The sequence below is a fragment of the Lolium perenne genome, chromosome 4 (assembly GCF_019359855.2).
Source record: "Lolium perenne isolate Kyuss_39 chromosome 4, Kyuss_2.0, whole genome shotgun sequence".
Lineage (NCBI taxonomy): Eukaryota > Viridiplantae > Streptophyta > Magnoliopsida > Poales > Poaceae > Lolium > Lolium perenne.
Window position 1 is genome coordinate 171,729,211 of NC_067247.2, and position 13,354 is coordinate 171,742,564.

The window sequence follows — 13,354 nt, forward strand, 5'->3', positions numbered from 1 at the left end:
ATCCCCATCGCGGGATCCACCGATCGAATCTCGACGGCTTGTAGTGAGGCCACGGCTGCGCTCCCTGTACCCATCCCTACGGGCCTCGAAGCGATGGGAGACGCCGATTCAACGCTGGTACTCGACCGGGATTAATTGGCGACGCTGCATCGCTGCCGCCTGCCACGTGCTCCCAAACCATGCATAGGGTTTGGCCGGGTGACCGTCGGGGCGGCGGAATCCGTCAGGGCTAGGGCTGAAGGAGGCGGAGGAGGCCATGGGCGGCGGTTCTTAGGACAGTCGTGTGTGTCAGTGAGGAAGTAGAGTGTCGCGAGAGAAGGAGTGAACCTGTGACTGGAAGTGGGGAGAGAGGGCCAAAAAAACGCGGCGTCTCCCGCTCTTCTACACGCGTGCAACCATGTACGCCCGCGTGCAAAATTGGACGGCAATGGGACATGCGGGTTGGAAACGGCTGATTTGGGCGTTCCTCCCAGGCCTGTCCCATGTGTGCTTTGAGAATTGGATGGGCCACAACGTCGAGGCCTTCCAGGCAACTAAACGAGACAGTTTTTGCTGGCCCGATGTGAGCCAAAGGGCTTGCAGGCTACCAAACGCGCCCTAACGTCTTCCGCGGTCTATCGCGGCGCAAAATGAGGCCCAAGGAAGTTTTTTATGGAATTTAAGTCTAGTGGTAGCTGAGACACATGCCAAGATGTAAGGTTGTATATAAATATGAGATATTGCTTTACGTGTGCCAACATATGCTTTAGTGTCTGATATTGCTTTATACGTGTCAACACGACTGTTGCACACACTCTTAGGATACTAGCACCACTGGCCCCATGACTGCCACAATCCTACAAGGTCATTCATGACTTTTACTTGGAAACTGTCAAAGGAATCCGAAAGATATCACTTATCAAGTCTTGACATGGACTCGCTACTATTAGATGACTATATTCTTGAAAGGCAATGAATGTATAGTAAGTGTTTTGATAGCCTTGATCGATTGATGTGGGTGTAATTAAGATACTTCATTGCTTATACCTATTTAGACATGAACGCTCATACTTAATTTGATGTTAATAAACTTCCAGCGTTTTTTTTGGCAAACTAAGAGTTAACTATTTAAGCTAGAGTAATTGTTTTCACAACTAGCTATTCATACTTATAATCTTTTTTGTGATTTCCTCGAGTTACAAATGTTTATGTTATATTAGGGGTCTCAATGTTTACAAGGCGGCACGGGATCAAAATAAAAAGGTAGTAGCTAGAAATTAAGGATAAAAATAACTCCAAGAAAGGAAACTTTTATTGTACATAGAGGATGACATGCCGGACCCATGAGTCAGCAGCTTCCTCAATGTTTCAAAGGCGGCATGAGATCAAAAGAAAAAGGCAAGTGACCAAATATCAGGAGCAAAAAATAATCCAAGAAAAGAAACTTCTATTGTACATAGAGGATGACATATGGGTCCCATTTTGCAGCAGCGGTCTCAACGTTTTAAAGGTGGCACGGGATAGAAAGAAAAAAAAAAGGCAAGTGACCAAATATCAGGTGCCAAAAATAACTCCAAGAAAGGAAATATTTATTGTTCATAGAGGATGACATGCGGGTCCCATTTTGCAGCAACGGTCTCAATGTTTCCAAGCCGGCACGGGATCGAACGAAAAATGCAAGTGACCAAATATCAGGTGCCAAAAATAACTCCAAGAAAAGAAACTTGATTGTACATAGAGGATGACATATGGGTCCCATTTTGCAGCAGGGGTCTCAACATTTCCAAGGCGGCACGGGATCGAAAGAAAAAGGCAAGTGACCAAATATTATGTGCCAAAAATAACTCAAAGAAAAGAAACTTTATTGTACATAGAGGATGACATGCGGGTCCCATTTTACAGTAGCGGTCTCAACGTTTCCAAGGCGGCACGGGATCGAAAGAAAAATGCAAGTGACCAAATATCAGGTGCCAAAAATTACTCCAAGAAAGGAAAGGTTTATTGTTCATAGAGGATGACATGCGAGACCCATTTTGCAGCAGTGGTCTCAAAGTTTCCAAGGCGGCACAGAATCGAAATAAAAAGGCAAGTGACCAAATATCATGTGTCAAAAATAACTCCAAGAAAGGAAAGGTTTATTGTTCATAGAGGATAACATGCGGGTCCCATTTAGCAGCAACGGTCTCAACATTTCCAAGGCGGCACGAGATCGAAATAAAAAGGCAAGTGACCAAATATCAGGTGCCAAAAATAACTCCAAGAAAAGAAATATTTATCGTTCAGAGAGAATGACATGCAGGACCCATGAGTCTGCAACGTAAACGGCTCGATCGGAAAACATGAACAAGATGGCGCGATCGAGAAAAAATATCTCTAGAGACGCTGCCATCTAGGCCCTACATCCCTAGGAGGTGTGGATTTGCGTTGACTTGGCCGGTGTACCTGAGAATTCATCATGCACCACGTCCCGGGCCACCATACGTGACGTTTTCCACATTTACGTCGGGCTAGATGGCCTCAAAAACGAGAAAAAAAAGTTTTTAAATGCACCACGGAGAGAGCAAAAATTGTCGGGGTTGGTGCATCAACAATCACGGCCCGACTTTCAATTCGTTGGCCATGGAAACTTTTCTTGTAGTGCCACTAGGCCTTGTTTTTTTTGCCACGTGGGCAGCAACCGACACGATATGTCCATTTGTGGTGGCCCGTTGGTGGTGGCTTTATGGTGTGTTAGGTAGATCTTCGATCATCGATGGCGGTGATGACACTGCTACTCTGTCTTCTTCGTCGATTCCTTCTTCGCCTCCAGCGATGAATGTAAGTATCTACATATCTAAGTTGCTTGTCTATGGTTAGCTCTTGGTAGGGATTGCTAGATCTGGCTACGATTTACATGAGAGCATCATGTTAATCGGTGATTTAGGGTAGGGAAGGCCGAAATGTAGTGCTTGTAGGATGAAAATTTCCAATACCATTTGCCACTTCCTATGTATGTAGATTCACCTTCTCCAATCTAGCCATGTCTACTTCCTATGCATGTAGATTCACCTTTCTAATCTAGGTCAGTGGTTGTTCATATCGTGTATTGTATGGTGTGTAAGATGTTGCAATGATGTATGTTGTGTGGTGATTGTAGGACTCGTTCTGTGACGACTTTAGACATGCATTGGTTTGCATTGGGGATTCACATGTCCCCTCACAAGTGCTTGATTCACAGCCCATTGCTGAGTCCCAGGTGTCGGTGTCGGATGTGTCCACTGATGGGGGCCTTGTGGCTAACCTCATGGCCAAGGTCGCCGCGGAGATAGCGGCAAGGATGGCCATCACGAAGAATACGAAGGATGGCCTCTCGCTACGTCCGCGCCTCACACCACGTCGGATGGAGAACGGTCAACGTATTAAATGACCGGCAGACCGGGCGAGCGCGTCGGCTATAGGTGGTCAAATACGCGCTGCCGGTCTACGACGGCTCGAACTTCCAAGGGCGCTGCAGATTAATGGCGCGACCAGCCCGCTCACCTATCTTCTGCCGTTTACCTCTTACAAACTGGCTCCCTCGCCTCAAACCCTAGCCACAAACAAGCCTCTGCACATCAGAAAATGCTTGCCGATCAACACCGAGCTATGGGCCGCAACCATCAAGAAGTGGGAGGGAGTGGATTCAGAGGTAGCGGCGACGTGACTCGCCCGCGCACCATCACCATCGACGAGGCCGTCATCCCCACGAGGCGCGCCTCCTCGTTCTGTCGTTCTGGTGCCTCCTTCGTGGGTGGAAGGTGAGCGCGGGGGGCTATGTCGTTTCCCGCCTCTCGGAGAGGAACGACGACCTCCTACTACATCCGGCGACGGGCCATTCTGCTACCGTGGGAGCAGGGCAGGCCCACCTGCGCGGAAGAGAGTGCAATGTGGCGCCCGGTCTTCGAGGCCGAGTGTGAAGCCGAGCTTGCAGCAACATATGACCCCCTAGTACGAGATGTACAACGCGTTGGCCGCCATGCCTTCTCGGACGGGAAGGACTTGAACGCCATCCTCGCCGCGAAAGGCTACGAGCAACATCAAAGCGGGACCCATGCGGCTACCCTCACCATGTCCACTTCCTCATTGCGCTCCTCCATCGGCATCCAGGTTTGCGCCGGTGGTCACCCCCAAGACGGAGCCCGCCTCGCCTCCTGGGACGACGCACCAGCCGCAGGGACATATCTCCTTCCGACGCCGCCCTGCCTTGTACCTGCGCACCCCCAAGAAAGAGCCGAAGCCGGAGCTAGAGGCTCCGCTGAAGTGGGAGCAGGAATACATCCCCACACAGGGGCAGTTGCGGGCAGCTGGCGACCCAGAAGACTAACCGGGGCTGACCAAGGCCCTTCTCTAATCAGCGGACATGGCGCCCTTCGACCCCGAGTACGCCGAATGGTGGTCAGCCACTAAGAGCGGCGCCGTCATCCACCTCGACAACGACAACGACAACAACTTATCCTCGTCGTTCTGGGATATGGCGACGTCGACGACCACCACCAGGAAGATGAGGCTGATGAGGCGGACAATGGCAACCTCGACTTCACCCCCTTCTAGGACTGGCACCACCCTTAGATTTAGGTTTATTTTAGTTAAGTCTAGTTTAATTTCATTCAAAACTTATGTAATGTATTTAAATTTGAATGAAATTTCCCTCTTTAGTTATATATTGATGTTCAATTGGTTTTGGGGGTTTTTATTACCGAGGCCGCCTGTGTGGTGGGCCCTCCCCAAATGAAGGAGCAGGTGGCGTGCCTCATATAGCTGCCGGTGCATCTGTCGGCGCCTATTTAGGCGCATCGGTAAAGATGCTCTTATTTAAATGAAAATAATTATAATTTTGATAGTTGCTATATATCCAAGGACATACTATTCAACCATGCCCCCAACACGTATCCTCCATGTGCTGTGTGCACAGATATATATGCAGCCTAGCGACGTCGAGGAGGATGGATGAGTCACACCCAGGGTAGGGAGCTGATTTATTTGCACAGATATTCGACCGAGAAGATCGATATATAGTATTGGTGCCGGTCTCCCCCGGGTTGAAGGAGGAACAGGCCGGCGGGGGCGAGCGAGCGAGCGAGGATGGACGACGATGACAGGTGCGAGTGGCGTGGACGGAGTAACGCCCACGTCGGCGGTGACGGCCGCGAGTGGAGGCGGTGGTCGGCGCTGGTGGCGACGGTGTGGATCCAGGCGGTGACGGGCACCAACTTCGACTTCTCGGCCTACTCGTCGGCGCTCAAATCGTCGCTGGGGGTCTCCCAGCAGACCCTCAACTACCTCGCCACCGCCTCCGACCTCGGCAAGGCCTTCGGCTGGTCCTCCGGCCTCGCCCTCCTCTACATGCCGCTGCCGGCGGTGCTGCTTCTCTCCGCGGCGCTGGGGCTCGCCGCGTACGTCGTCCAGTACTGCGTCCTCCTCTCCTCCTCCCCGTCGCGGCCGGCCATCCCCTACCCCGTCGTAAGTGTCCTCTTCCTCCTTAAGCAAATCATATCAATTAAGCATTTCAATCAACCTCCAACAGTATCTGTCGTGCGTACGTGTTCGTTCATCCATCATTCGTGCGTTTACATCGCATCCAGTTATCATTTATGGACGGAGAGAAACTGCGATTGCACACGCTAGCTACCCAGTTCATGTTCATGGAAGACGAATGCATTGATCGATATACTACAGTAGTATAATTAATCTAGTTTGGAGAAATCGAAGGCCATGATTCATTTGCCAGATTTGGTGAAAATTTGGGCACGGGCAGGAGGAATCAAAGGTCGACCATCCATGTTTACCGGCTGCCTATGGCCTCAGGTTTTTTAGTTCCTCTCCCAGCCTCCTTTCTCTTCTTCGTCGACTAGCTAGCTGCGCCTGCACTCTACTTCCAGAAGAGCTGTAAATGCTGCACAGCAAGCATCGAGCATGGTCTTGGCGAGCTAGATCAAGTATCGCAGTTCACTCACTGCTGAGTGCTGAGTTAATACTGCCATGCTTTGATTTTTCACCGACCGGCGGTATCTTGACTATTCTACAAACACATGAGCATGAGACACAATCCGTAAAAACCACCTTACTAAAATATAGCCGCTCGCGTCCCCCTAAACCGTCCCTCAAACAGCGCCGAATTAAGCATTTAGGGACGAGTTTTATTCGTGCCGCGTTTGGGGGACGTCGCTTCCCGGCCGCGTCCTCCTAATGCGGCCCCAAAACTTTAAAATTAATTTTAATACATAAAAGAAAACTCTTTACTAATACTGAAATCGGTGCAACATAAACAAATTACATATAAAAACTTCGAAAAAACATAATCAAATTACATATAAATTCTTTTAAACTTTCTTCTTCTTTGATGGCCCCGTCTCGTTGTCCTCATCACGGTGGCGCTTCCTGCTCATCACCTCTTCCGAAGAGGCGGTGTCGGTCGACGCGTCGGAGAAACTTGTGTCCTCCTCGTCGTCGCCGGTGCTCGCCGGTTGCGCCTTGGCCTTGGCCTTCGCTTTCGCGTCAAGGTACTCAGAATCCCGATCCTACTACTGGAATCCTACGATTTGACGATCTTACATCACCGTATCGATCCAAATCCCACTATGAATCCCAATCGCGTAGATTCCATGTTGAGTCCTGATCCAAATCGTAGAATCCTTTAGAATAATGTAGAATCTCGATCCCTTTTATGGATTTTTCCGATTCTACTAACTCATTATTTTTCCCATCCGCAAAACCATACAAGGATACTACTTAAACATCCCAAGCCTTTTTCACTTGCTTTACTACCCTTTATTTACCTACAAAATCTCAAATAGTCTATTGCTAGAACATTACTGCTAGAAATTTTATGTATTATAATTTTTTATCTCCATTATACTATTACACGAATTTTCTCTGTGATAAAAATATTTTCTCTGAGTAAGTATGGTAGGATCCCAGATTCTACGATTCGATACTACGACTCCATTCTGGCTGACGAAAATCGATCCGACTTCGAATCCCGACACTGACTACCTTGTTTCGCGTCCGCCTCCGCCTTCGCACGGGCCGCCGCCGCCATCGCCGCCATCGCCGCCATCGCCTCCTCAGACCCTTCATCCTCCGCCTCCTCCTCCATGCCCTGTCATTCCTCCGCGCTGTCCAGTGGCGGCGGGGAATCATCGCCGCTGCTGGGCGTCCGGACTCTGTCCCACCAATGGCGCCATCCTGGAGTCTTGCCCTCGCTGGAGGTGTCAGATTGAAGGCCAGAGATATAGCTCATCGTGAGGAGAAGTTTGGATGAATGGCGGCCGGTTGAAGATCCGAAAGCGCCTACGTACGGGTCCTATTGAGCGCGAATGAACGACGGCGTAGAAGTTGAAGAGAGCGGCGGTTGCTCTTCCGAGGAGTTCGCGCTCCATTCCGGCGGTTGGCGCGTCGATCGATGCGGTTGCCAATGCGACGGTTCCCCTTCCCGGCAACTGCACCATCACTACGTAGGCGGTGGTTGAGCGTCCGAGCCGCTGACGCGTCGGGTCCGCGTCTCCTCGCCTCTCATTTCGTTGTGTCTGGCGTGCCCGGAGCGTCGCCTGTGTAGCGGGGACGGGCTCGGGGCGCCGGACACGGTATTGGGTCTCGCCGGACAAAAATGGCCTTTTAGACAAGCGGCTATGAATGATCTTTTATCTGGCGCGCTCCAAATTGTTTTGGAACGATTTGGGGGACCGCATCCCTCCATGTCTTCTCCATTCCTTCAACACCACAAGAGTGATTCCACATTCTAAGATAATTAAAACCCAATGACATCACAAAATTTACACTACTATCGACAACAACATTAGGATTTTGCCATTACGCAAATAGTTCGCTGAGCCATCGTGTCACCTCTTACCAACCACACATATGTCTTTACTACTACATTTCTTTTTAGGATAATTGATTTTTGAGGAAAATTGACCACTCAATTATCCCTTGCAGAATCAATACCCACACCCCACAAGACCAGGACCGAATATCACTCACTAATACAGATGCATTTCATATTACACAGCATAACCAAAAGGAAACTGCTGGGCGTCCCCCGAGGGATCTGATTTTTCAGCTCCCGGGTCACCAGCCGTTGGATCGGCCATCTTGGACGGCCAGATCTGTTTTTGCTGAATGTAGCAAAAAAACACCTCCCGACAGCAAAAAAATAACCCGCTTTTGCTACATTATAGTAAAAAACGGTTCAATCACGAAATCAAATAAAAAGGCTGAGCTTGCCAGAGACCTCGTAGCAAAAAAATTATACTATTGTAGCAGAAAAATGCTAATGTAGCAAAACCAAATATCATCAGAAAAAATTGACGAAGATCTCACCGGAGGCTTCGTAGCAAATTTTCTGTATTAAAGTAGCAACACAACAAAACAATTATAGCAAAAGAAAATAGCATCGGAGCATTTTTGACAAGGTCTCTAACGAGGTCATTGCTATTGTATCAAAACAGACTTCGCCCAATACATCACCGAAAATACTTAGTAGCAAAATATATATATACTAACATAGCAAAATCATAGAACGGTTGTAGCAAAAAGAATCTATATATGACAGCAAAATGCAAAATCCACGTAATGCATGTTGCAAGGAGGGCCGCCGTGGGCAGCAACTTGGCCCACCGTCAGCAGCAACGAGGGCTGCCGTCGGTAGCAACCTGGCTCGTCCATGGAAACACCGTCGACCAGTGCGGACGACCTCCACCACGCGCCTGCAGTGGCGCCGTCCCAGGCTGCAGCAACTCCGGCCGCCCCAGGCATCAATGTCGTCCTACCGAGGCAGGAACGCTGACTGCCCAAGGTAAAAAAACCAGCCATCGGCGGTAGCAGCTCTGGACGTGTAAGGTAGCAAAGGAGTTCGGCAGCTGTGCGTAGGAGACCTCCCGTGACTTCCCATCGTGGTCAAGACCGGCACATCTACCTCCGAGCGACGCCTCCGAGTGCGGTATGGTTGTGGCGCCGACCATGGCCCTTCGAGATGCAGATGGAGGGGTAGGGCATGGCTAGCCATCCGGGATGCACTGCGGCGGTGCCTTGCAGCCTGTTGCGTGCAGGTCGGCGTGGGACACCGCCGGTCATCGGGGATGTTGGTGGTGGCGCGGGCGCTGCCGACCGTCACGGGATGCAGGGGAGGAGGCAGGGCTGCACGGTAGGGAGGAGGTTGGGCGGCGCTCAGGGACGACAGGATTGAGGCGGCGCGGCAGGGTTTAGGCGGCGCGGATCTCGGTCGGTAGGGAGGAGGTTAGGCGGCGCGACAGTGTTCAGGAGGCGCGGATCTCGGCGAGGCGAGGCGCAGCAGTTCGTGGAGGAAGAAAATGTGGGATGGAGAGGAACGAGCGGATAAGGTCCATGTGGACACGTGTCGTCGGGAGGAGCCGGGGGACACGAGGCGCGCGATCCCCCGGGGGAATTGGATCATTTTCCTAACCAAAATATTGAAATTGAATTACATTTATGGATTGATCATTCCTACAAAATCTCCCTGGACTGGCAAATATCTGTGTACCCTTAGAAATTTCAATGAATATATATATATGCAAGTGCACAAACTGAACTAAATTTGTTCCCAACCAGGCTAACCCCTTTCCATTAATTGCATAATGGGAATACAAAGTTCACTGCAAGGACAGCAATTAAATGAAGAAAAGAAAGAAAGGGATAGAGAGCTGGGGCGCTAGCAGGAAACCCACTAAAAGTGCATAAACTGAACTGGATATATGTGGGATTAGCAAATGGAATATGATTAACTGATGGACTGATTCTGATTCATTTGTTGCACTTGAATAACAGGTGTTCTTGGCCTGCCTGGTAGCAGGGTGCAGCATATGCTGGTTCAACACTGTTTGCTTTGTCGTCTGCACACGCAGCTTCTCTGCCAGCAGCCGCCCCCTAGCACTCTCTCTCTCCACAAGCTTCAACGGCCTCAGCGCTGCCTTCTACACTCTCTTCGCCAATGCTCTTGCCCCTTACACTGCTTCCGTGTACCTCCTCCTCAACGCCATTCTCCCTCTCGCTATCTCCCTTCTTGCACTCCCAGTGATCCTCATATGCCGCCAACAGGACCGCCACAACATCCACAGCAAGCCCGAGCATGATGAGCGTGTCTTTCTCGGATTCTACATTCTCGCTGTCGTCACTGGAGTATATCTAGTGATCCTCGGGTCTTTCACCTCGACCGGCTCCACTGCGTGGGTCGTTCTCTCTGGCGCTATGGCCCTCCTCGCCCTTCCTCTAATCATCCCTGCTGCCTCATGTTGCTCTGATGTGGACATCAGTGGCCCTGAAGACTATGCGATGCCACTCAACAATGGTGACCCACAAAAGCCGCTCCTAATCAGCAATGATCAGTACCAAAGTGAGTACCAGCTGCAGGGCTGTTGTTATGGGACGATACTAGAGAAGGGCCGGGTGCTGGTTCTTGGTGAGGAGCATAGCGCGAAGAGGCTCCTCCGGTGTGTTGATTTCTGGCTCTACTACACAGCCTACTTCTGTGGTGCCACTGTTGGGCTGGTGTACAGCAACAACCTAGGGCAGATTGCGCAGTCACTGCACCGGCAATCGGAGCTCACCATGCTCCTTGCTGTCTACTCCTCCTGCTCCTTCTTCGGTCGCCTTCTCTCTGCGCTTCCTGAATTCCTTCACAGGTCTCTCCCTTTCTTACTCTATAATCTATATGCATACAAGTATCTTACTTCTCGTTGAAATAGCCTCCTGACTGACTGTACTATGTATGAAATCTACATGCAGGAAGGTGTCATTTGCTCGGACAGGGTGGCTCGCGGCCGCATTGGTGCCTATGCCAATGGCCTTCTTCCTATTGTGGAATTCGGAAGGCGAGAACACTCTGGTAGCAGGAACAGCTCTGATTGGCCTAAGCTCAGGGTTCATCTTCGCTGCGGCAGTGTCAGTCACAGCCGAGCTCTTTGGACCGAATAGCATTGGCATGAACCACAACATCCTCATCACCAATATCCCTCTTGGGTCACTCCTCTACGGACAGATTGCCGCACTGGTCTACGACGCGAACGGGCTAAGGAAGATGGTACAGGATAACGGCACTGGCAGAGTTGAGACCATGATAGTGTGCATGGGGGCAAGGTGCTACTCAACCACGTTCCTCGTGTGGGGCTGCATCACATTGCTGGGGTTGGCATCAAGCATAGCCCTCTTCTTCAGAACAAGACAAGCTTACGCTGATCGTCGGTCTAGTTTTAAGCACCGTAGCCAGGTTTCCAGCTGACAGAGGAACTCCATTGGTCTGTTCCTTTACTGGCCTTGGGGCATGGCTAGCTTGTACAAGTTTCAGTTCTTGTTCTAGGTGGACCGTATTAGATGCAGCATATGTTGTGAATACCAGAAAAATATATTCATCAAGACGGCAGAAAATTACCAGCTTAGCAGCTTGTACAAAAGATAGACCTAACTATTTTACAGGACATTGATTGATTCAAGGGAAAATCTATTAGGGCTCCTTTGATTCATAGAAATTGTGTAGCAATTGTATAGGATTTAGATTCTATGAGATTGATCCATAGGAACATATCCTATAGGAAATAATCCTATAGAAATCTTGTAATGCAAATCCTATAGAAAATAAACATGAGGTCATACCTCATGTAAAATTCATTTGTCACAATAAAAAAAACTCATGTTCCTATAGGATTTAACTAGGCATGACATACTAATTCAATGTTTTTTCCTATTCCTATGATTTTCTATTCTACGAATGAAAGAAGCCCTTAAGAGACGCTGCAGGTGTCTCGCTTCCGTGCGGCGGCGCTCTAAGAGTTGGAAAACGCATCGTGTGTTTGTTGGCCTAGACCTCTCCCGTATCTTCTTATCCTCTCACGGGCTACTCCTACCACACAATCTCTCTTGCCTACTCACAGAACATCATGGAGGAGAAACGCCGCGGCGGAGAGACGCGAGAGGAGGAGGCCGCAGCCAGCGATCTCGCATCAGGTAGGCGTTGTGCCGCCGAGGTCGGCTAGCTCGCATCGGTTAGGCGTTGTTGCATCTGGCTCTTCCACGGGGACGGTTGTGCTGCCCGCACTTCGCCAGGGTCCCCTGCTTCCCCGACCTCGGTTGTGCGTGTGGTTCCTCTGACTGTAAGGACGCTTTTTTTTCTCGTAGTTCATTGATGTGGTAGTGCTTAAGAATGGTGGATGTGGTATTGGTAGTTCATTAATGTGGTAGTGCTTAAGGATGTTGATGTGGCAGTGGTAGTTCATTGATGTGCTAACGCTTAGGTACATTTTCTGTTGTTTATCATGTAGGCGATCATACCATTGGGCTCCCTTGATCTTTCTGCTCCAACTATCAATGCTCATCATTGTCTGTTTCAAGAAAACCTATCATGGTTTGTGTTGTGGGTATACTTCATGGGTGTACCATCAACAGTGATGCCTAGATCCGGTAATCCCGGGTGGCCCACAGACAGTGATGGTGGCATACGACCCATCGGGTGGCCCAGTTGCTGTTGATCAAGATGGAGTAAGTCCAGTCCATGAACAAGGAGCCGGATCCCAATCGACATAAGTTTGGAGTCAGATCCGGCCTAGCCCATTAGAGGAAGCCGGATCCAGTACGGCATATTAGGAAGAAGGCAGATCCTTGACGTGCACGACATTGTAATGTTCTGTAGTTAGGCAATATTGTATTCTGGCTAGGACTCTCCGTAGAAACTCTAGATCCTGACGTCTTTATAAGCCGGATCCCGGGAGCCGTAGAGGCACAACCACAACTCATTGTAACAACACAACTCATTGTAACAACGCGAAAGCGCCCAGATAATTCCAGACAAGCAGTAGTAGACCCTGTCCTCGAGCAGGTGTTCCGAAGCTGGGTAAATCGTGTACCACCGTCCTGAAAGCTTTCCGCCCAATGCCCCCCTACTTCTTTCCCCCTCCGTGAGGATCCCTCCTTTGGGGTATTGTCGAATAGGCAACGACAGTTGACGCCCACCGTGGGGCCAGCGACGTCTGGAGGCCGGAAACGGGAGGGTTCCGCCATGGGAGGCTTTGACGACACCATCGCTGTGGGACGTGTCTTGTACGCCGGCAACTTTTCGATCGTCCCTCAGGACGAGTGCTGGATTGCAGCTAGGACCAATCCCATCAAGCTCTCCATCGTCCCGATCGGCGGGATACCCATCTTCATCGGCGAAACCATCGATTCCGACGGGAACGGACTGGTAAGTAATGCAGCTACGACTGCCGTTGAGCAGGACGCAGTTACGAAGATCCGATCTGAGATGCAGGAACTTCCTGAGGAAGATTCCGCCTTAGATATGGAAAATTCAAAGCCCACCCAATCCGCCCCTGGGCAGGAAATTACAGTGGAAGACCAATGCAGATCTGCCTGG

At 50.1% G+C, this 13,354-nt stretch overlaps 1 protein-coding gene across 1 annotated transcript; it reads left to right on the forward strand.

Moving 5' to 3' along the window:
- The first annotated feature begins 4,867 nt into the window (after positions 1 to 4,867).
- Positions 4,868 to 11,475, forward strand: LOC127294694 (protein NUCLEAR FUSION DEFECTIVE 4). The gene is made up of 3 exons (XM_051324562.2): positions 4,868 to 5,457; positions 9,781 to 10,634; positions 10,738 to 11,475. The coding sequence occupies exons 1-3, from the start codon at positions 5,080 to 5,082 to the stop codon at positions 11,228 to 11,230; spliced, it is 1,725 nt and encodes a 574-aa protein (XP_051180522.1). The 5' UTR covers positions 4,868 to 5,079; the 3' UTR covers positions 11,231 to 11,475.
- The last annotated feature ends 1,879 nt before the right edge of the window (positions 11,476 to 13,354 follow it).